The 25821-nt window shown below is 37.4% G+C and overlaps 1 protein-coding gene across 1 annotated transcript in view; it reads left to right on the top strand.

The window, feature by feature from the left end:
• The window catches only part of LOC122804222 (deubiquitinase DESI2-like), a 1210954-nt gene that overhangs the window by 91698 nt on the left and 1093435 nt on the right, over nt 1–25821 (top strand). Inside the window, exons 2-3 of the mRNA XM_044073967.1 lie at nt 14401–15461; nt 15762–16075. Coding sequence (XP_043929902.1) covers nt 16037–16075 — 39 coding nt within the window. The 5' untranslated portion in view covers nt 14401–15461; nt 15762–16036. The remainder of the gene's footprint in view (nt 1–14400; nt 15462–15761; nt 16076–25821) is intronic.

Raw genomic sequence — 25821 nt, 5'->3', positions numbered from 1 at the left:
TCATTTCACTAGAAAAACACTTGTAGCTGTTGTGTAGTGGGTCTTGAGCAGTATGAAGAAGACAGACAAAAGGACATAGGTGTCACTCGTCCAGTACTGTACTGTCATTGGCGGTAGTATTAGCCTGCAGAAACGTAAGAGGGAAATTAAACATGCCCTGTTTGTCACTTGTAAGATCTCATGACGTGTTATCTGTAAAAGCGGAAGCACTTACCTTAAAGATTATCTTATGTTTATTTGGTTGCATTTATTTTATATTATACTATACTATTCAGCCGTGTTTCAGTGTTTGGTTTGTTTTTCTTTTTCTTTGAATTTTTGTAAGAAGAAAACTTCCACCTGGAATACAGATGGAATACTAACTGATGTAATGAGAGAAAAGGCAGTGAAAAGCCAGCATAAAGGGAACCTGTTGCTTAGATGGTGGTGTACTGCTAATATACCCCCTACATTATAATATACATTAATAGTCATTGTTTGAAAGAGAAAATACAATTAACTACAGCAAATTTATTTACAGAAAAAAAATAAATGAGGCACTGCTAAGTGTATACTGGCAGCTGCTGTTTTAGTGTTTACTTACACATTAGCACTTCTCCAGATATGTCCGAACGCTAGCAATGCTGAATGGTGAGATCCCCTCAGCTGCTTTATTTTACATAGGGGTACACAGTTTCAGATTTTTGGTGAAGGTTAAACCTTTCTGCATCTGTTTAACCATTATGTTTACCCAAGTTGTAACTAAAGAAAGAAGTAATTTTATTTTGTGGGCTGGTTGGTTGCATTTATGTTGTAATCCTCTGGAAGACTTTCTTGTTTGCAGTATACAGTGTTCAAAGAGATGAAAGAAATACAGAAGACCTTGCTCTCATACAGTTGAAAGTTTTGAGTCCGTTGTATTTTAAATCTGTTCTAGTCTGTTACGAAATTATCACAGACAGTATCTGGTGTGGGAGTGGCTAGGTCAGAACTTAGAGTAAGCCTCTTGGTGCTTTAAGTAGAGCAAGGAGGGGAATGCATGTGGAACAATATGGTGTACCAGTCCCTGAACTGCATCAAAGGAGGAGGATGGGAGTAAAGGCAAGAATAAAAGAATTTGGTAGAAAAGGAAGAAGGTTGCAGTCATGGGGGAATCTAAATCTTATAGAAGCAGGATGGGAAATTTCAAGCTCCCAGGCATAGGCAGTGGGAGCTGACTGAGATCTTGAAACACAAGGGTTGAAATCAAATGAATAGAAAGGACATAATTCCTGTTGCATTCCTAACCAATGTGAAGAGGGATCAGCTGAAGATGCCATTAACCAACATGAATTATAATAATAATAACAATACCAATTTGTTAACCAGTTAGGCTAACTGGACACATGGTCCCTTTTCAGGGATGACATGGGAAAATGTCCCATTGAGTAACTTGTTCACACTCACACAGTAAAAAAATGAGGGCCGAGTGACTCTAACCCAGTAGCTCAGGAACCACAGTTCACAGCCTTTACCCTTTAAGCCAACCTTACACCCTAATAATGAGTGATTTCAACTACCCCACCATTAACTGGGAAAACTACTCATGTACCAACTCTTTAGCTCAATGTTTTCTGGAATTCATAAATTCCAATGCCTTGGATCAACTTATCCACACCCCCACTAGGGGTAGCAATATCCTAGACCTGGTCATTACCAACATGGGCAACCATTGTTCCACACCAGAAGTCAGTTCCTTGTTAGTCAGATCCGACCACAAGCTAATCACCCTAGACATCCACATCCGGTCCCCACCTCCCATTAGGGAAACCACTGTAAAAAATTTCTCCAAAGCCAACTTCACACTTCTTAAGACAGAAGTGGCAAACTTCACGACACCCATGCAGATGGACAATAGAGGTACGACTGCTGAATCCTACACAAATGCACTTTATAAGCACTTACACGAGTGCATGAATCGTGCAATCCCTAACAGAACCAAGATGCTATCCTCCAAAAAAAAGAAGCCAGTCTGGTGGTCTCCTGCCATAAACAAACTACAACAGAAGAAAGAAACTGGTGCAAAAAAAGAGTAAAATCCCATGATTGGAGGAACTCCCTGGTCAGCCTCAGTAAGAAGCTGAGATCCCTCATAAATCCTCCAAATCTAGTTACGAATACAAAATTGCCACTGATTCTAAAGACAACCACAAAGCATTCTATAGCTATGTCAAGAATCTCAGTGGCAACACTCAGATCTGCTCTGAGTTACAGCACAATGGCACTAAATATACAGAACCAACTGATATTTCCAACATCCTGGCAGATAGGTTCAGTGCTAACTTTACCCCTCTCTCTCCCCCTAAACGGCCCATCTTTATACCGGAAGAATGCAAAGTCCCTGTAATCATGGCTGCACAGGTACAAACCACACTCTCCAAAGCATCCATGGGACCTGACAACATCCCAGGCTATGTTCTACATGAACTACAGAACAAACTGGCACCCCACCTAAGCACCATGTTCAATCATAGCCTCATCTCAGGCTTTGTGCCCACTGAATGGTGCACAGCAATAGTTATTCTACCCCACAAAGGGAGAGCCACCACGGACCCCAGGAACTACAGCCCCATTAGCCTAACAAGCCTGGTCTGCAAGCCCATGGAACCTATCATTATGGAACTTATAAACAAAAACATTGGTAATCTCCAAACTCTGGACCCACACCCAGTTCAGATTTGTAAAAGGCAGATCATGTCACCTAAACCTGATTGACTTCTTTGAGCAGTCACCAAAGCCATAGATGAGGGTAAGGTGGTTCGCACAGCCTATCTAGATCTCGCTAAGGCTTTTAACACCACCCCCCACTCTGGAATTATAGATAAACTCACTAAACTAGGTATAAATCCCTATGTCACAAGATGGGCTGCCAACTGGCTCACAGACAGAACCCACACTGTGAAAGTAGCAGACTTCAAATTCGACTTCAGACCAGTGGCAATTGGAGTACCACAGGGTTCAGTCCTGGGTCCTCTCCTGTTTGGTATCTACTTCTCTGAAGTACAGGCTAACACAAAAGGTCTTTGGCTAATGAAATTTGCAGATGACTACAAACTAGGAGCCATAATTGAAACTCCTAATGATGTGAACATCCTACAAAAGGGCCTCACTGAGACAGATGCCTGGTGTCAAAGCCATGGCCTCAAGCTCAATGCCAGAAAGTGCATTGTCATCCCTTTTGGTGAAAACTCTGTACCCATGAACTACCACATAGGCAATGTTTCTAGTTTCTTTCTACTTAACACTGAAAGTGTGATAAGAGATCTTGGGGCACAAGTGGACAGTAGTCTCTCCTTTGATAATCACATTGCCACAGTAGTTAGGTAATCATTCTATGTTTCACACCTCATCACAAAAGGTTTCTCATCCAGGAAAAAAGAGGTCATTGTTCCCCTCTACTCATCACTCATTAGACCCATTATAGAATACAGTGCCCCTTTTGGTATGTACCTCACAAGACATCTACAACAACTGGAAAGGCCACAGAAATACCTCACAAAGAGGATTACTGGCCTGAAACAGATGCTGTACGCAGACCAACTCAAAAAACTCCAGCTTTACTCTGTCGCATATCGCCTACTCAGAGGCGATCTCTGCCTAACATACAAAGCTATGTCAAACCCAGAGCTGTTGGACATGCTCCACTTAAAGAAATCCCAATCCCTCCGAGCTACATGCTCTAGGGACTTAAACCTTGTCACAACAATAAATAGAACATGCTGGATGGATAGATTCCTGTCTCAGAGACTTCCCATACTCTGGAACAAACTACCTATCTATATCAAACAAAGCTCCTCATTAGCACTGTTCAAGAAAAATCTTGATGATTGGATGGGAGATAGGAAATTCACCCTGGGGATCACTGCTGTGGCTCTGCTTGACAGGGGCACAGGAAAATAATTTTCTTGGGTGGCGAAAGCCAGGGTACCTTTTTGGCTAGGCTTATATAGGCCCTAGGGCCAATAGCCTAGTACTTACCTATGAACAGTAATCACACTACTGTGTGATTTAGAGTGGGAGGGAGAGTAAGAATATAAGGACAAGTACTGTGGAATGAAGCTTTAGAGGGCTGGATTATTTTGAGCTGGGGAGAGGGTCTATGATGGGACCTGGGGACCAACTGAAGAAGGAAGGAAACTGTGTGAATGGGCCAGGACATCAGTACTATGGACAATGTACAGATGCAATGCAGGGTAGAGAAATACCCTACCCCTATTCCCAAGCTCAGTACATGGTACAGCAATTACCCCTGCCCCTATTCCCAAGCCCAATGCAGGGTACAGCAATACCCCCCACTCCCACTCCCAAGCCCAGTGCAGGGTGCAGTAATACCCCTGCCTCCACTCCTATGCCCATTGCAGGGTACAGTAATACCCCCCCCATTCCCAAACCCAATACAGGGTACAGCAATACCCCCCACTTCCAATCCCAGTGCTGGATATAGTAATATCCCTCGCTCTCACTCAGAAGCCCAGTGCAGGGTACAGTAATGCCATTTCCCCTACTCCCCAAGCCTGCTGTGCAGAAATGCAACAGGCACTGATTATATGTCATTGATGTTTGAAGCCTGGTGCTTTTAGGAGCTAGCACCCCAAAACAAGTGAACACTACCACTTTTCTTGCCTTCTCAGAATTTGCACTTTTCCCTTCCTGGATCTCACAGATTTCAACAACTGTCAACCGTGTTTGCCTTGTGAGTGACAGAGATATATTGCAGATAAGGATTCATTTGATAGTGAAGCTGAATACAAACCTCAGCTCGCTGAATACAAATCTCTGCTCACTGAATACAAACCTCTGCTCACTGAATACAAACCTCTGCTCGCTGAATACAAACCTCTGCTCACTGAATACAAACCTCAGCTCGCTGAATACAAACCTCAGCTCGTTATACTTTCTAAAGCCCCAAGTAGACTCTGCCAGTTTACTTGCATATTCTGTTCAGAACTTGGGCCCACCTAAGACTGCAGACTCCTGATGACGGTACCAGAGGTATCAGATGGGATGTTCATAAGTCAATCTCTAATCTGCCAGTTCTATCTCCAGCATATTTTATTATTTGTTAGCACTGCAGGTACACTGGCCCAAGGATCCTTTTCAAACATGTTCTCTCTATTTTAATTTCTCCAAGTCTTTTGGGTTTCTAATACCATGACAGAAATGAACCCAAAATATGATTAAAATTCATGAAATTAGTACTGTTTCAATCTTTGATGTTAGCCAGAAGTGTTCTTTGCAGCACCCACAATGTGCAATTTGTGTGGAGTTACATGTATTGACAACATATCTAAGTACGATTGTAAATTTTTTTTTATAAGACCTGTTGTTCCTACTACTATTGAAACTGTGTGGGTATCCTTCTTAGACATTCATTTCTGCCTGCGCATCTTGGTATTTTATGACTTTGTGTTTCTCTGTGCGCAAGACACTGTAATCACTGGGTGTAGCAATTTCAATGATCAGTGCTACTTTTGTCTTCTTTTCGTGGACTACTATATCTGGTTTTCTCACATCTATTTTTTGAACTGTTGGTAATGGGTGATCACATGTGATATAAACTTCATCATTTTTTTATAATGCTTTGTGGCTTATGTTTCCAGTGTTTTTCAGCTACTTCAGTATTGTAATGTTTGCACAATTCCCAGTGTGACAGTCTTGCCACATTATTATGCCTTTCAATATACAGTCCTTCTGCCATTAGTATATTACAGTCAGCAACACGATGTGTGGCTGTTTACATTTTTGTTTTACAAAACCAACATTTGTCTCTTTCTCCCACATATTGACTTTGTAAACCAATGTGTACATAGTCCACTATCTTGGGCCCCCCATATTAATCTTTTATCTTTTGGTTTATATTCACCTCTCCCTAACCATTCTTGCATTTAGTCCTGATCAACATTGAGGTTGTTTCAAGAGTTTTCTATACTTGCAATAATATTTATGCATTTCCACATTTCTTGCCTTCTCTTCTGATCCTTCACCTTATATTCTTTTTTGGCACATTCATTTGCTGCCTGATTTTTATCTATTTCTGGTTTTCCATTCCCAGTTGACATCAATATGCTTCTGGTAAACTAAGCAGGGAAGTCATCTTAGACTTATTCTCCTCATGTTTCGAAACTGTCACTACCTTTGGGTCTTGTGAGGTCAGCAGGTATGTATGCAGTCCCACAATTGCAGATTTATACATATAATCAGTTTCTAGGAGGCCCATAGCGCCTTCAGAACAGGGAATATATAGTCTTGGTATACAATGAGTTTTAGAAATCATTTGATAATAAGCATCCTTCTTGTTTTCCTCTCCAAACAATCCAACACCTTTTGGGGCCAGTCAGTCACTCCAAAACTGTAAGTTAGGATAGGAAGAGCAAATTGGTTTATAGCTTGGAATTTGTTACTAGATGTCAGTGCTGTTTCAGTATTCATTTTAGTCTTCTAAAATATTCCTTTCTCTATGTTTTATTTGCATTCATTCATGTGTTATTGTTGATCCTCTATCAGTTCCCAAATATTTATACACTGCCTCTTGCTCAAGTTCTTTTATGTCACATTCCTGTCCCAGGCTGATGTTTTCTTGGTGCTGCAGCTTTCCTGCTTTAAAGGTTGCTTTTGCACATTTATCAAGACCAAATGACATTCTTAGATCATCTGAAAATGATTTGACCACTTGCAGTTGTGCTTTCAGTTCCTCATCTCATGAACTATACAGTTTTATATCACCCATAAAAAAAGAAGACGAGAAGTCTTAACACATTGTTGTTTTCTGGGAGTCAAATTGTAGCCATGACATAATCTGTTTAGTAAACAGCTTAATGGGTTAAGGGCAAGGCAAAAGAGCAGCGGTGGCAAAGAGTCACCCTGGAGTATCCTCCTTTTTTGTCCTTTATCATAGCTTAACTGCAGAGTGGTTTGCCACTGTTTCATGGTGGCTGTAATATAATTGATCAGTGTATGGTGTATCTTATACATTTTTAAAGCAGTCTTGGAATATGGAATACTGCCAAATGCTTATCTGTAGTCTCTCCATGCCATACTTAGATTCTTCCCCTTTTTACAGTGCTCCATTGTGGCTTATTTAACAACAAATGATCCTTTGTTGCATATGCCTTTTGTTACCCTTTTGTTCTATTGCCATAATTGAATTTTCTTCTAAATGACTAATTATAAACTCTGTCAGCATCAATTACAGTATATAGTTTATACATCGTTGGAAGGCAAGTTATTGCTGTATAGTTTTTAGGATAGCTTGCACGTTCGCTGTTAATAGGAATATTTTTTCCTGTTATTAACCAGGTTGGTGTCTGTTTGGGGTGTGTTTGTAAATAGTTTTTACTCATGGCTAAGTCTTCATGTAAAGATGTTAATACTTTTAGCTAGCAGTTAGGTACTGCATCTGGGCTTGGGGTTTCCAATTAGGAGCTTCCTTCATTTTGTTTCAATCTCTTTGGCTGTTACTTCATCCCATTTCATATCCTGTACATTTGAACTTCTTATTCTTTCTTTTACTACTTCTATCCATTTAGCATCTTTATGTTCCACAGGTTCTTCATAGACATTTCTCCAAAATGTATCTATTTCTTCTTTTTTCTATGGTGTTTCAATTCATTTTGCCATGTTTCCCAGTTCTCTGTAAAACATTTTTTGGATAATCAATAAATTGCTTATTTTGTACTTTTCATTTATATTTGCATATCCTCTAAGTTTCTCTGCCTGTGCTGATATTTTTAGTTTATTATTTGGGATAGTGCTTGACAGATCCTGATTTGTTCTGATACTGCGCATTGCTTTTATCATTTTTTTGTTGATTCTTCCCTCTTCTATACTCTTAACAGTGACACTTCTTGCCTTAATTGCTTTATAGTTTTCTCTATTTGATTATTGCCATTTTTGTGGTAAGACTTTATCTGTTATTAATTTAGCTTCACAGCAATATATCCTATTTACTTCTCTTATTTTGCAAGAAACTCTATTAACAGTCCTAATTACTGTGTTCATTTGTTTTATCAAACTTCTAACTTGTTGAGTTTTATTGACTTTCTGTAGTCTATTTCTATCATTGATCTTACTATGTCTGTCCATCTCTATTAAATCAAGCAACTCTTCTCTTAGATCATTTTCTTCTAAACTGAGGGCACATTCTTTGTTCTCCATTTCCTGCTGGCATTCTACAGGAAGTTCCAGAGCATCTTCCTGTGCCACATTCTATTTGGTTTCATCATGTGCCATCCATTGCTCTTTCATATGGGAACTAACTGGCCTATCACTCTACAACATTGACTGCTTCAGAGTTGCCATAGTTTCCTGTTACTTCCTTCCTTGCTGTGCAACTCCAACTGAACTTTTATACTGATTTTCTATGGAAGGTTCCAAACTATCTTTATGTGGCAACTGATCAGATGTTTCCGCACTATTGGCTTCTCCTTAGTTTGAGGATCTGTTGCTCTATAATGTTAGCAGAGTTACATTTTCTACACTAAATCTTCCACTTTACACATCATCAGTAACATCAGTTTCTATTCCTTTAACTTCTCCATTACTAATCCACTTTTCTACTTTTCCTTTGTGTTTTCTTATTTTTTTGTATTGTAAAATGTTCTATATTTGGATGCCTTTGCATGTATTTCTCTTCAGATATGTTTGGTGCTGCTCTTTTTGTATTGATTAGTTTTGCTTTCTCTTTTGCATAAATATAACACCATGTTAAATTTCTTTTTCTTTCCAATGTCCATATTTCTTCTGCAGATGTCTCCTGCTCCTCCTGTTTCCCCTTACTTGGGGGACTTGTTGTTCCATCATGCTGTTAATATAACCTGTGTTAAATTTTCTACACTAATTCCTTCACTTTACAGATATTCTATAACTTCAGCTTCTTTTTTTTAAATTCTGCTTTATTAATCTTCCTTTTTGTGATCTTATTTTTTGTATTGTAGAATTTTACATATCTGGTTGACTTTGCCTGTATTTCTCTTTGAATACTTTTGAGGCTGCTTCTTTGGTTTGTTTTGGCTCTCTCCTTTGCTTAAATATTGCACCATATCAGATCTCTTTCTTTCCCATGACCATATTTGTTTTTCACAGCTTTCAAAAATTTCTAGATTTTGTTATTCGCACTTGCTCAGCTGCTTCTTTTTCCAAATGGCCCAAGGTTTCTTGATCTATATAAAGTTTTTTATAAATCTGTTGTATTAATGGACACAAATTTTTATTTGAAGCTTCCGACAGTTTTTCTTGTGCAAATATTTCTCTTTCCTCTAATTTCTCTTTTACTATTTTTGTTTATCTTCTGTCTGGAAATTCTGGGCTTCTTTCATAATAGTAACAATACATAATTTCTTTTTTATCCTCAATAGTCTTCTCTATCCTCTTTATGGCTTTTTGGCCTATCATTTTTTTGTGATTTTTGTGGACTACTACTTCCTTCTACAATGGGGGGCATCCTCCCCCTGGGCCTGGCTTAGTCCCATTGTAGGAATATTTCTGTATTTTGAGTATTCTACACGTCATTTTTTTTCAGTCCTGGCACCAGTGTGCCTACCAGGAATTGTGCACTTTTTTATCCTGGGTCTTGTGCAACCAGCTATCTTTTTATTTTTAACCTACTTCTGTCCATATATGCTATATAAAAGCACAGTCTATATATTAGTATCGTCTTGGTGAGATTTTGCGAAAAATAGGGTTCACCTCATGAAAGGTACTCTGCAAGACTTGAGTATGAATTCACTTCCAGCAATACTACTCTTCTTTGCTTGCTGATTTATCATCGCTTCATTCAGACTCTGTTATAGGTGTGGGTGATGCGCTGATCTGGTAGATCAAAAGCATTAGGACGAATTGTCCCACTTGGGGTTAACCTAGGCTGCAAGGGAGTTAACTTAAATGTAACTAAATTGTAGCAAACATGAGACAATATGGGGAATGAAAGGGTGATTAGTATGAAAAGAAAGAAGACACCATCCTTAGGGATACACAACATTTTTTACATGATTTATATGAGTTTAACTCGATTTATGATGTTTCTAGTTTCTTTCTGGTTACACTTGATGTGAATATGCTCTTCACAGTTATACTTAATATTGAAGGTGTTGAGGCAGTGAAATTATTTTTACATAGACATAGTGAGTTTTCTCATGACATGATTTTCTTGATTTGTACAATTTTGGATATTATCTTGGAGAATAATGCCTTTATGTTTAATGAGTGTATATATCTACAGAAGGTTGGCATGGCTATGAGCACATCTTGTGCCAATAGCTATGCCAACCTTGTAATGGCCAATTGGGAAGATGAATTTGTATCATCTGTCCATAGATACTCTTCACAACTAAAGTTTTTTAGGAGATTTGTGGATGATATCTTTTTTCTATGGGATGGGGCTTTCTCTGAGTTGAATTCATTTGTTAGTTATCTTGAGTCCACCACCAGCTTTTTGCGGTTCACAATTAATGCACATATGACATGTATAGATTTTTTAGATGCCCATCTATACAAGGATGTTAGCAGGTTACAAACCTCATTTTTTAGGAAAACATGTAGAAGGAATACTTTACTCCACTGCAATAGTATGCATCCTACACATGTTCCAAGAATATAGCTAGGAATCAAGTCTTCAGGACTTTGAGACTGCACACTAATAATGAGGTTCTAGGTACTACTTTAGGCACATTGAGACAAGAATTACAAGCACGAGGTTATCCTGTTAAATTCAGCAATGGAAGATGTGAGAGAAGTTAGATCTGGTTCAGCTAGACCATTTTTTTTTCTAAAAAAGGCAACCAGAGTGTTAGGACCAGAGTATTAAATAGGAATCAGATTAGACCGGTTATTACCTTTACTAGTAATACTGGAGATATTTGTGAGGTGGAATGTAGGAAGTGGCCTATACTCACCTCTGATAGTTCTGTATCTGATATTGTAGGTGTTACACCATGTTTTTATTATAAGAACGGTGTGTCTCTTAAGAGGCAGCTTTGTTATGGCAAAAGCAGTAGTATTAGATCTTTATCTGCTAGATTAGGTACTTTCATGTGTAGGAATTGTGCTACATGTCATCACATTTCAGATGTTAAAGCATTTGCACACCTATCTCAGGTTTTATGCAGACTGTACTAGTAAACACCTTGTATATCTTGCTTTTTGCACAAAATGTTGTTGTTTTTATGTAGGCAAAACCATTAGGACTTTAAGGGAACGTATTTTGGAACATGTTGGTTATATAAGAAATAAAGATGATAGCAGTGCTTTGTATAGACATGTTCAAGTTTTTAAAGATATATTTTTTCATTTTTTAGTACTACAGAGGTTTGATGTTAATAAGAGAGGTGGTGATTTAAATCATTTTATTGAAAAGGCTGAAAGCAAATGGATTATGAGGTTGCAGGCACATAGAAACCCTGAACTTAATGCCTATGTGCCTTTAAAACCTTTATTAAGAGAGCATAAATTGTTACATTGATTAATTGGTTGTATTATAAAGAGTGCCTTTTTGTTTTTGCATTTTGTGTGATGAAGTGCCGAGTTATTGTCATGAAAACACTAACCTTTTATTAAAGCTTTTTTTACCTGAAGCTCTGGTGGTCCCAGATAGCTGCTTTTTTGTCATTATATGAAACGAAGCAAGGTTAAGCCAGTAGGAGAGTGATACAGAAGGAGTGAATGGAATGGAAGCATTTGCACTGAGTGGAATAAGTAAGATGGTTTAGGGTGATGTTCCTGAAGAGGAAGAGAAGGAGAAGGTTTCTGATGTCAAGTGATAAATGAGTTCCACATGGAATGAGTCCATTTGTAGAAGGCTATCTCAGTAGAGCAGAGTAAAAGTGGGGTCTTTTTTGTACCATTGTGGTGTGCTCTTGATGGATGATGATAAGTGATAGTTTGTGAACAAGAAATGGGCAGAAGTCTCTGAGAAAACAACCATTCCCATAATGGGAATTGAACTGTTTGAAAATAGAAGGAGTCAGTGCTATGTTTAGGAGTTATCAAGACTGATAAAGTGTAAAATTCTAACAGGGTTTTGAAGTAATAAGAATTGAAACCTTCATATGAAAATTGGTGAGAATGGGTGACTCATTTTGGAGCTGAGGGTATTTTGGCAATAGGTTTATGGGTTTTGAAAATGAGTAGATTTGTAAGCAAACTTGAGATGGTCTAGTACATATTACTAGACATACCTACTTGGTAATAGGTTCATAGACAGGTACTAGGCTATTGGCCCTAGGGCCTATATAAGCCTAGCCAAACGGTACCCTGTCTTTTGCCACCCAAGAAAATTATTTTCCTGTGCCCCTGTCAAGCAGAGCCACAGAAGTGATCCTCGGGGTGAATTTCCTATCTCCCATCCAATCATCAAGATTTTTCTTGAAGAGTACCAGTGAGGAGCTTTTTTTGATATAGATAGGTAGTTTGTTTCAGAGAATGGGAAGTCTCTGAGACAGGAATCTATCCCTCCAGCATGTTCTTTTTATTGTGGTGACACGGTTTAGGTCCCTAGAGTGTGTAGCTCGGCGGGATTGAGATTTCTTTATGTGGAGCATGTCCAGCAGCTCTGGGTTTGACATAGCTCTGTATGTTAGGCAGAGATCGCCTCTGAGTAGGCGATATGCGACAGAGTAAAGCTGGAGTTTTTTGAGACGGTCTGCGTAGGGCATCTATTTGAGGCCAGTAATCCTCTTTGTGAGGTATTTCTGTGGCCTTTCCAGTTGCTGTAGATGTCTTGTGAGGTAGATACCAAAAGGGGCATTGTACTCTATAATGGGTCTAATGAGTGATGATTATAGGGGAACAATGACCTTTTTTTTCCTGGATGAGAAACCTTTTGTGATGATGTGTGCCATGTAGAAGGATTTCCTGACTACTGTGGCAATGTGATTATCAAAGAAGAGACTACTGTCCACCTGTGTCCCAAGGTCTCTTATCACAGTTTCGGTGTTAAGTACCGCCTATGTGGTAGTTCATGGGTACAGAGTTTTTACCAAAAGGGATGACAATGCACTTTTTGGCATTGAGATTGAGGCCATGGCTTTGGCACCAGGCATCTGTCTCAGTGAGGCCCTTTTGTAGGACGTCCACATCATTAGGAGATTTGATCATGGCTCCTAGTTTGCAGTCATCTGCGAACCTTGTTAGCCAAAGACCTTTTGTGTTAGCCTGTACGTCAGAGAAGTAGATAACAAACAGGAAAGGACCTAGGACTGAACCCTCTGGTACTCCACTTGTCACTGGTCTGAAGTTGGATTTAGAGTCTGCTACTTTCACAGTGTGGGTTCAGTCAGTGAGCCAATTGGCAACTCATCTTGTGACATAGGTATTTATACCTAGTTTAGTGAGTTTGTCTATAATTCCAGAGTGGGGGATGGTGTTGAAAGCCTTGGCAAGATCTAGATAGGCTGTGTGTACCACCTTACCCTCATCTACAGCTTTGGTGACCGCTTCAAAGAAGTCTATCAGGTTTAGGAGACATGATCTGCCTTTTACAAACCCAAACTTGGTAGGGTCCAGAGTTTGGAGATTACCAATGTCATTGTTTATAAGTTCCATGATGATACGCTCCATAGCCTTGCAGACCAGGCTCATCAGGCTAATGGGGCGGTAGTTCCCGGGGTCCATGGTGGCTCTCCCTTTGTGGAGTGGGATAACTGTTGCTGTGCACCATTCAGTGAGGCTATGATTGAACATGGTACTTAGGTGGGGTGCCAGTTCGTTCTGTAGTTCATGTAGAACGCAGCCTGGGATGTTGTCAGGTCCCATGGATGCTGTGTACTTGGCTTTGGAGAATTGAGATAAAATGCCTAGATATCTTTTGTCAGCTGGGAACATCAAGTTGTCTAAAGAGTTGAAGATTTCATTAGCAGAGGATGCAAGTTTTTTTTTTTTTTTGGGGGGGGGGGTGGAAGTACCTGAGATCATGGACTGGTTTGTTAATTTCTTAACATTTGGTTTACTTTTGAACCATGTTTTGTTTGCAGTCTTATAGAAACAATTGAAAATAGTGATATGTGTGTATATGTAAGCAACTTAGTTATCCAGACTAAAGTTTATAGTTTAACCTGGAACACTTATGTTTTCTGATTTATACCCTAGACTAGCCTGACAATGGTCCCCACTAGTAAGTAGCTTTTTCCAGTGTTTGCATACCCACCTTAATAAAGTCCCTTTCTCTGGCTGAAGTTAAGTGAGGCAACAAGTACAGCTACAATGAGGCAGATAGTGTGTTTGCAAGCATCTATGCCTTGCATCTTTTTGTTTCTCATTTAATGTAGATACACATACAGTAATATTTTAATAGCTATAAATAAGAAGTGATTTTTCAGTAACACGTATTTTATTATTTCTTTAGAAATAAAATAAAATAATGTTAACCTCATTTTCTTTTTCTTAATATAGATCTGGTTTCTTGTAAAAGAAGTATTTCTTCACTTGGCATGACCTGGAATCCCACTTAAAAGAAAAAACACGTTTGAGATGAGAAGACATTTTGCTGCCTTTTATATACCTACAACATAAGGCAAGAAGTCATGATAATATACAACAAACTGTGGTACAATCATATGCTAAGTGAGATTGTTTGGTTAGTAAATACATGCTGCTATTTTAAAATGCATCACAAAAGATGGTAAATGATTTCCTTTGAAGCTTACTGCTTTGTGATATCACTGGCAGTTTGCGGAGCGTTTGGATCTAGCAATGTAACAGGATCTTTGCATTTTTCGCTTTGAGTTCATTGACTGCAAACTGGCAGATTGCCTGATTTTCATTTATGACTTGAGTAACAGGATCCCTCTGTTTTGTCATTAAGCAAGATCCATGTTTCATTATCATTACTGACTGGATTCTGCTCCTTGAATGAACAAGATGTGTAGCCTTGAATAGATGCTAATACTGACACATGAGTTCTGGACTACAAACAACAACAATAAAATAAGTGTTTAGGATTCATTCTACAAGATTGTGACCATGGAACGTTTAAATCTGAGATGATCTCTTTAGTGGAGTTAAAGCCTGTTTCATCTTTAAAAAAATTTAAGAAGGCATACAGATTTTCCTTCTTTTTTAACTGCCTGGATATGAGGATTGGTTTCTTCCATCATCAGAACCCATATTTTCAGGGCTCAACTTAAAGTTCATTGAGATTTTCTTGGTTGTGCTATTGTTAGCTAAACAGTTTCCCAACTAAGATGTTACATAGTACAGATCATGTAACATTTCTATGAGTAGCTGGACAACTCCTATGACCTCTGTTCAGAATCCTATTGAAAAACTTGGCTGAATATCTTCAGCACTTTGACACCTCCCTATAAACTTGCTTACCACTTGGATTTTGACTTAATATTCTGCAGGCATAAAGTGACAAAAGTTGCAACTTGATGGCTGAGCCAAGTTGAGTTGATTATTTTCTCCTCCATTTTGAATTTTCAAATCCACTGGTCAGAAATGATCATGTTAAGGTCAGTTGTAGTGTGGACTCATGTAACGCATATAAGTGGTTGAAGTGACACATTAATGTTTCCACTTGTCGACAAAAATAATTTAAAAATTCACATTTTCATTGTTCTAAATGTAAGTTTATTTCATTGTCAGAACCTAGGATCATTTATTTGCCTCTTAAACATCATAGTTCACTAAAAAATTTTATAAAATTCGTTCTGGCTGACTGGTGTTAAATACGCACTTCTGATGGAATACAGTATGAGAAAGGAAATACATTTCATTAATGCCATATCATTGTATCAATCTATGTTTTTTAGATTCCAAGGATTCCAACACAAGCAGCTTTATGACTAAAGAGCTTATGTGCCAATATCAGTACATAAAGTTCTGTTCTGAAATTTTTCCCTTAAACTTGGAACAAGACAGATTGGGCATTTATTTTCTAAGTCTGATGAGACTGCAAATGTGAAAACACTCTGTTTTTAAGTTACTCGGGATGTAATACCATTCTGAAGATGGGCAGACTGTTAGTGTGAAAGAGAAAACATTTCTGGAGAATTTACAGAATAATTCTGTTGAAACTGCAGTAGCAATGGCAAATGAACCAGTCATTTTAAATGTTTATGACATGGTGAGTACTGATTTAGCTTGCATTGTGGTTTAACCAGTATATATCTGTCCTATTGTCTATATACTTAATTTTTGTTTTAATTCTCCATTAGCTGTGAGGCTGGAATTTAGTTAGTTATTCACTGTATCTGTAGTATAATATTTTGATTTGCTATATTACTTTGCTTGCACTTAAGACCACTGTTTTTCTATCTTTGTTCAGTTTTTAACCTCTTATTTTCAGTGTTGCTTGCACACACACACACATTTATACATATATATAGTGTGTGTGTGTGTGTGTGTGTGTGTGTGTATGTATTTATATATGTGTACGTATATACAATGAGAGAGAGAGAGTATCTCTGTCTGTCTCTCGCTCTTTCTATATATATATATATATATATATATATATATATATATATATATATATATATATATATATACACAGATGCAGACAGAAAGAGATGAAGGTAGTGACAAATTCTTAGCCACTGATTTTTGCTCTCAACAAGTGTTTTAAATTACTGATAAGTGTAAATATGGCTGTTGGAATGCAAATGCCCAGACAGTAAGTAAACTGCTGGTGGGGCAGGGGCATCTTACAGCACTAATATGACATCATATCAGTCAACAAGCACACGACTAGGATATAATGATCAATGGGAAGTAAGTCACATTACTCTATGGATTTGTTGGTAATGAGCAGCAATAATTTATAATAGTTGGAAAAATTACAGTTCTGTTTTCCCAGTGTATCTGGCGTTGCGGGCAGAGCTGCATCTGTGATGGTAAGGAAAGTCCTTCATGTCAGAGAATGTACAGGCAAGGTGCACACATTTTCATTTGTACTGAATTGAGATATGGAGGTACGGACACTCACGTATTTCTGTACCTACATGTGCCAGCACCTGAACTAAGCTTATCTATAAATATTTGAGTATGTCCTGTGTTTGGTTGGTTAAGTGACAGTACCTGTATGTGTGTTTTACATTTAGGTATTAAGAACAAATAAAGTGGAGTTATAATCAGGGAAAGCATTGTAAATCTCTTGGGAATGAATTGTTTCATAAGATTAGATCCTTTTATTCATTTTATTTTTCTAAATTTTGCCATAGAAAAGTAGCAGTCTCCTGGAAATAATCAACAGTCAAGTCTATAATATGTAGAAAAGTAGCAGTCTCCTGGAAATAATCAACAGTCAAGTCTATAATATGTAGAAAAGTAGCAGTCTCCTGGAAATAATCAACAGTCAAGTCTATAATATGTAGAAAAGTAGCAGTCTCCTGGAAATAATCAACAGTCAAGTCTATAATATGTAGAAAAGTAGCAGTCTCCTGGAAATAATCAACAGTCAAGTCTATAATATGTAGAAAAGTAGCAGTCTCCTGGAAATAATCAACAGTCAAGTCTATAATATGTAGAAAAGTAGCAGTCTCCTGGAAATAATCAACAGTCAAGTCTATAATATGTAGAAAAGTAGCAGTCTCCTGGAAATAATCAACAGTCAAGTCTATAATATGTAGAAAAGTAGCAGTCTCCTGGAAATAATCAACAGTCAAGTCTATAATATGTAGAAAAGTAGCAGTCTCCTGGAAATAATCAACAGTCAAGTCTATAATATGTAGAAAAGTAGCAGTCTCCTGGAAATAATCAACAGTCAAGTCTATAATATGTAGAAAAGTAGCAGTCTCCTGGAAATAATCAACAGTCAAGTCTATAATATGGCAACAGATTTTTTTTTAAAAACTCAGCACCAGTTTTGTTTCAGAAGTGATTTCACATGTGATAAACAACCACAGAATTCGCACTTGCTACAGTGTACACTGACAATTTTTTTCTAGTTTTGGATCTCAGAATTTACATGTATAATTAAAGCAAAGTCTGCCTTGGCAAGGGGACTATGTCAAAGCACAGTTTGATTCATGCAATTGCACTGGTTGATTACAAAGTTAGCTCTAGATTAAATGTTAAAATGGTAAATGAACACTTAAGTAAATGATTTTGCCATATCTGCTTGTACACTTATAAAAAGTCTGACCTCATCAGTGTAGTGAAGCATGATTTAAGAAAGTTCTGTGCTATATTTTATAAATACAGTGGAGCGGAGTCTGGATTTATAGCTAGATTTGCATCTCACCTTCTGACATGTCATGATGGATTTAACAGGAAAATGTGAACCTTGTATGATTTAAGGCAGATGATTACAAACCATAGAAGGGCCAGAAGGAAAAAATGCCCCTTATCTGTCATACTTTGTTGGTCAGTACTGTTAGTTCCACATTCATATTTCATGTACGTTTTTATGCAAATCTCACAACACCCATAAACACTATTGTGACAAATATATTCATGGCAATTATTATATACCTTGCAGAGTATACTTCTCTTTAGTTGTATGTCTCATGTTTGCTCTTATATTTTGCATTCTGGACATTTATAGCTATTATATGTCACTGCTTCTAGTAAATATAATGCACCCATTGTATATATTGTGTTTATATAACACAAAGGTATACTTCTGTTACATTGATGGCCATAACTTCTCTTTCAAGAGCCATGAGTTTCAGCCTTGTTTCATTGTTATATTATTAGAATCTCTTTTAATTTTTTATAACACATAATTGTTTTGTTTACTGAATGCATGTGTAATGCTTGCAACCCTTACCTAATTTCCTACGTTTTAATAATGGTTCACTACTTGTTTTAACCTTTTTTGGCCATATTAATATGTACATGATATAGTCCATGCTGAATTCTCACTGTCCTAGAAAAACATGTCCGAAACCCTGGTGTATGATCACTTTATTACTACATTGGAAATGTAAAAATAATTGAGCATTTTTATGCTATGTATGCTTTTGGAAAAAATCTTGCTAGTAGACTGTAACAATAAAACCAGCCTGTAATTAAAAAAAATGCACTGTTTTATGTTTTCAACTTACTGATCTGCTTATCCTTACAAGATCAAAAAATATTTAAATATAGAATTATGATCCAGTTCTCTATTAATTCTTTCTGGAGGCTCTACTATTTTGAGTGCAGCTTTGAAATTTTAATTCTGCTCTCTCTTAAACTTTGTAATACTTCCTAATGGCCACCACTTCAGGGGACATGATATCCAACAACTTGGGCTTCCTTGTATTGAGAATACCTTGGGACTAGAAATTTCCACCAAAGACTGGGTTATTGTGAAAGACAGTGATTTTTACAATAGTTTTTATAAAAGCTTTGGGTCATATCTTTAAGAAAATAGCCATGATAATAGCTGTTGGGTACATCTATTTGTACTAGTTGTGAAAATGGGCTGTTGATCAGCACTTACTGCAATTAGTTCTGATACCAGTGATGGTCAAAACCTATTAGCTCATAACAATGGCCGCTACACCTTTTGCTATTGTATTAAGCTGTTATGACACTTTCTGAGTAACTGTTTTTAGACCCTGTACCCATTGTGCTCAGATCTTAACGTAACATGCCGTTGTTTTTTGCTGGAATACTTGGGTATTATACAAGGTTTTGAAAACGCATTTTTGGTCTGTCTACAATTTACCAGTTATAACAGCTGTTGGAAATTCCAACTGGAGTTCCAATTTTATAAGCAACGGCCGATATTCTCTTCAAATTTTAGGCTATGTAATACTTTTGCAGTAGAATAATGTCTCTTCCATTCTAAATCATCAGTAGTTTGAGTTTTTATTGAATAATGGGTGCTTTCATCATAAGACTTCATCAAATCTAATTAGAACATGTGATGGCTACACATTTTATGCATTTATGAGCTGGGTGAGAGAGCAAAGGAAATCAGTGCAAGCTGGTGAGATGTCTATGTTAGAAGGTGTCGTACACCCCTATTTTAAAAGTATACATCACTTGGTGTGAGACAGTAGCAGGGTATGACAGCCCATCAGATTGTGCAATTAAATATCATCATTTGTATAGGGTATTCATCTCACTGGCTATGAATATCTCAGATATGGCTGAAGCAAAGACTCTGAAAAGCACTTGACCCAGGACAAACCCCTAATCACTTTCTTTATTTGGACATTGCCCCTCTTCCCCACAACCCTCTGTGTCTTAGCTTTCAACAGTTTATTTTATCAGTCTTGGTCCAAATTTCCAACTGCTGCGGTGTTTCTTAACCTTCTAGTGTATGAAACAGCCGTAAGAGTTGATGAATGCATCATTTTTCAGGAAGACTACATATTCTGGTACTCTTGACTCTTGTCAAGTTCTTCTGTAACCCAATCACAAGGTTGGATGAGGTCTGATTGACAGCTACTTCTGGTCTTGAGCTCATGCTGATTTTGTCCTGGGCATTGTTCTGTAGGGACGTAACCGAGTTTTTGTCAGGATTCCCTCCATGACTTTTCATGTCAGTGCTGCTGTAGGCTAATTGTTCTGTAATTCAAAAGAAGAAAATGTTCTCTGGGTACTAATACTGGCAAACTGACATAACCTGTCAAATACCTGGAAAAGCACCACCAGCTGATCTGACACTCCTACCGCACAGTTGGGCTCTCCACAGAGTTTATTAGGAAAGTAGAGAATGGAAGTAGACTGCCAGGTCTTTCTTACTTCACTCACTCACCCACCCACCCACTCAGTCACCCATCCACCCACTCACTCACTCACTCACTCACTCACTCACTCACTCACTCACTCACTCACTCACTCACTCACCCACTCACTCACTCACTCATTCTCTGTCTCACTGAGGGATAATTTAGAATTAGTGGTCCACCTACCACATCTTTGGGAAGTGGGAGGAAACTAGAGTACCCATCAAACATCCAGCCCAGTCAGACAGAGGACATTCAGGCTCCACATAAATGGTATCCTAGCTGAGAATTGAAGTACTGAACCTGTTCCTGTGAAGTGACAATACCGCTTACTGTTCCACCTCATACAAAAAATATAGGCTATGTTATCTTTAAAATTTCACAGGGCTGTAAAAATTAAACATTAACAATGTATGAGGGAAAAGCTGACTGCGACACCACATTTTAAAATAACAGCCCAAAAACAACCTTGAGAACTTAACATCAGGCTTCTGTACCAGCAAATGCAGTGAGTTATCATCATGGTCTTTGTAATCCCTAGGCAAAATAGATGTTAAAACAAGAGAAGCAAATCCAGATGAGCAAATATTCAGAAATGCAGTTCCTACGGGAGAGACTGTGGATTCAGTAAGTGCACTGAACCCTGAACAACATCAGTATTAATCCACAATAACAGGTCCAGTATCTCAGATTAGGGAAAGGATAAAAAAACAGGATTCCAAAAAAGCAAAAACAAATGTAGGAATATAAAACATAACCTGGTAAGCAGTAAATGAGGTTGCAAGATGCATCCACAGCAAAATGTCATGGTAATCCAGGGGGGCATTCAATGGCAGAATTAAAGAAAACATGATAAAAAGAGAGGAAATGGTCTCTATGACTAAATATTGCCCATTATACATTTACAGCCATAGAATATAAATTGTAAATGCCTTTGTATAGTGTGTGTGTATGTGTGTGTGTGTGTGTGTGTGTGTGTGTATATATATATATATATATATATATATATATATATATATATATATATATATATTTGTTATATATATATTTTGTTAGATCATGGCTGAGAGTTACAGGAAAAAAAACAATGTTATTGGTGGCAAAAGTGTGCAGGTAGACCACTGAAAATGCAGCAAGTGGGATACCTCAGACATTGTAACAGCTCCGATGCTTAAGAAATTGCATCACCACCATAGGAAGGAGCAAAGCAGAACCTGCTGCAGACCAGCCAAATATAAGACAGACTGGAAGGATTCAGCCTTGGGGATGGGGGAACTAATATCTACCATCATAATGTCAGAACAAACCAGCATACCTCTCAACTGTCCAGGTTTCTGCGGAATGTCCAGATTTTTGCCTTATATTTTTGGTCTGTTCCTCATAAAATTTGTGGTTTTCTGACAAATCACTGGGATGATCTTTGGATTGAAGTCACTAAATAATGACATACATTTGAGTTTCAGACTTCAAATCCTTCAGAAAATGTATGTTAACACAAACTCTACTGTAGCAACTTTCTAAGCTTGTAAGAGCAATAATTAAAATATTCTGTATTTTTGGGCCTTTGTACTCCCATTTCATCAGGCTTTGTCCAGATTTCTTGCACTAGGAGGTTGACAGAGATGCAAATCAGTATTCCATGGCAGTGGATAAAGTATTGTAAACAAGTTGTTAATCGAGTCCAATGAATTACATTCAAATAATTGGCAAGCAAATGAAAATTTGACCACTGGAAGATTGAGTGATTTGAGCTTGAAAAAAAAAAGTCTCTGACCTCCCCCCGTCAACAACACCACATGCACACATACCTCTACTAATTAATTATACTAACTCTGAGGCTGCATAGCTTCATGGGAAAGGTCAACTTTTTCAAGAGATTTTGCAGTCTGTAATTTACACAAACACTTATCTTCCAGCAATAAAGCTTTTATCTCATGCAGGTACAAGTACATACACAGAACCTTTCTGGTGATGATACAGAGCCTATTATAAAAGCCAGGAAATGATTTGGTTGCAAACATGCAAGAAAAATAATAGGTATTATAAATTTAAATAACCACAAACTGAATTAAGAGGCAGGCAGATTGCCATGGGGAATTATCTAGCAATTTAACTAGATATGGCATGCACCTTGAGATAAACCACCGACTGACAGTAGCTACTCACACCATCTCAGTCTTCTGTTCTGTAGAACTGAGTAGTACTGTTAAAGGTATAAAGCAATCTTCACAACTATATTCTTTAGGCAGCCAAAAACATCTGAATTATTATTGTATGCATGAGTTATAGTGCCATCTTATGAGGAATGCCATATCAGTAATGAGGTATCAGAAATACTTGTCTGTTAAAAGGTTTAATGGAGAACACATGTAGGATCCCTACCTACCCCAAAGACTTTTTCTGGATAGTCGTTAAAGCTTTTGAGACTGAGAAGTACCATTAGCTATACAAAGGATATGGAGAGAGATGGGGAGAGTTATTTTTATAGATGACATTTATTTATTCACTAATATAAATGGTCTGTTTGTAGTAGAGTGTATAAATGATTCAAGTATTGTTTGTGTATGGATAATACTTCTGCTATCACCAGTTTATAATGAATGTTCTAATGAAATTTACCTTTAAGTTTTTTTGTGTCTTTCAATATTCTTATCACATCATCCACTGATAGACCATATACCATTCAAAACTGGTATATATCAGTTCACTTAAGTATGTAGATAAGTTATAGTGTTCATATCAAATACATTAAAAGCTTTTATAGATGGAATGGCAGTGCAAATCTATATATTTCAGTCAGTATAGAATCATAATTTTGAAAATCATTTTACATTAAATATATCTAATTTTATCTTATAAATGCAGTAGTTAGACATGTTAGTTTTAGATTGCTTGCTGTCTGCCATTTTTTTTTAGATTTCCTTCAGAGTTATTGAGTTTTGAGTGAGGTACAGTCTGTGTTAGGAAAATATGAGTGTTAAGGAAACAAAAAAATGATAATGTGGTAGGGATTGTTGAGCAAGACATACAGTGTCCACTTATATTTTATCAAAAAGTACAACACTGAAATCGCACTTTGACTATACCCTCTTAATACTGAATCCACAATGTCTGAAAACAAACTGAAAACATACACACATATTTACATCAGCATTAATATCACACATCACCCATCCAAACATTTCAATACAAATACAAAATGTTGTGGGGGTCTGCAATCCTTCTTATATGTTATCAGTTGCAGGGTTACTATGTCATAGAGCAGAGTGAAAACCTTCGTAAAGCTGGACATTCTTTATGAGGATATTAATTATCTGACTTTATTTGTAATAAAACTTTTATTCCATACAGAGAGAGAAAGAGAGAGAGTATATTCTTTAAGAATACAAACTTTGATAGGCAGAAAATATATCAAGCAAATTCATGGGTGATGATTATAAATGTAAAAAAAAAAATAAGTGATCTTAAATGTAAATAAAATGACACAGCATGCGATGGCAGTCCTATTTGATTGCCTAATAAAATGTTTAACACAAATGTTTGAATAAAAAGATCAATCTAAAAAGATTGAAACAAAACGTATAAAAAAAAAAAAACTACTTTTTTTGCAGGGGGCAATCCCCCTTGCACCCTTTATGCTAACTATACATACCAACTTTAAGATGGCACAAGAGAAGGGAAAGGCCATATTCCCACTCCAAGCTATAGCACAATCTTGTACACACAAGCCATCATTAAGTCATATATATTATATATATTATATCAGTCTCTTCATGCACCATGCAAAACATTCAACCAGGTCAAGGAATTCACACACACTACTTCATTCTGTTATAGTTCCACTTTCATATATCACTTCTAACAACATAGGCACACATCTGTTATAGGTTTGCTTCAAACTGAATGAGTTGTAAATAAAAAAGAAAACACAACATCAGTATGCTTTAGTTTAATCATATATTACTAACAAACTCTGACCCAGCGTAAAATAGCTAAGTGACTTGCATCCAAGGGTCATGTTCCAACTTGCATGATTTTTTTAAAGAGGCTTGTACATTTTCTGCCCAACCATATTTTAAAATGTTAAGTCCTGGTTTGTGGAACAATATCCACTTCTGTTGCTCTTTGCTATCAGCTGCTTCTGTCTTACATCCCATACTTCACACCCTTAACCTCTTAGTAGCTTTGTGTTCTACAAAGAACTCTGGGATATGGTGTGGCTGTGGGTCAGTGACATCATCACTGTCTTGCTTCTGAGCCTTTGCATTTCCCATATCTTAATCTGGAGAAGGGACATGAATTTCAAATGGAGCAAACATGTTTTATTACATATAACCACAGGGCATTTGTTTTCTTTCCTCTTACCAGTTAAAGAAGTTAGCACACCATAATGGTGTTTGCCAGGAGTCTGGTAGATGTCAAGCTTGTTCATCTGTCCACTGAATAAGAACCAATAGATAATGTTCCCTTGTTGACCACTATTGAGACCAACAAATACCAAATGTATTCATTTGACTACCAGTGACAGCTACTTGCATGCCGTACGTGTCTCAGCAGGGGACACACATATGTCAAGTTCTTGCTCAAGTGCCCCTCCAGTAAGACACAGGTTTCAGATACATAGCATTCAAGTTTTGGATTTTTCATGCTTATCTGCAAGGGAAAAGGAATTTTGTAGGAAGGTTAGACTTTCTCGTCCACCATGGCTGTCTCTCCAGTTACCCAAAATCAAATGGCATGCAGAAGCTGTTGAGTTATGTCCTGATTTAGCACCAGGATGAGGTAGACTGGTTCTTTTTAAAGTCATCAAATTACTTATTTGTGATTGTTTCTGGAAACTGTATAATGTTGGGGGGTTCTTGACAATTCTTAAAACATCCCAAGTAATGTCCATTACTGATATAGCTAAGCCTTCAGTCAAAGGCCCAGACATTTGTAGTTGTGAGTGTGTGGAATATGCTGCATTCTCTTGAAGCCATTTAAAATCTCCTATGGTGAATTGCTCTTCTGCTGTGGTATGAAAGTTCTGAAAATATCGTTTGCCTAAAATCTAATGTTTTTCTCCCAGATCTAAAAAGGTCATCACTAGAGATGACTATATAATAAACTGAAAAGTATATGATGGGCTTTCAAATTCCAGGCATTCTTTCCATTTAGAGTGAACTCTAAATGGAAAATGAATGCAAGGATAGTGTTACACTGAAAAATA

The sequence above is a fragment of the Protopterus annectens genome, chromosome 6.part0 (genome assembly GCF_019279795.1).
Source record: "Protopterus annectens isolate FY-2018-M chromosome 6.part0, PAN1.0, whole genome shotgun sequence".
Lineage (NCBI taxonomy): Eukaryota > Metazoa > Chordata > Ceratodontiformes > Protopteridae > Protopterus > Protopterus annectens.
Note: the sequence above shows the minus strand (reverse complement) of the source record. Positions and strands in the feature narration are given on the sequence as shown.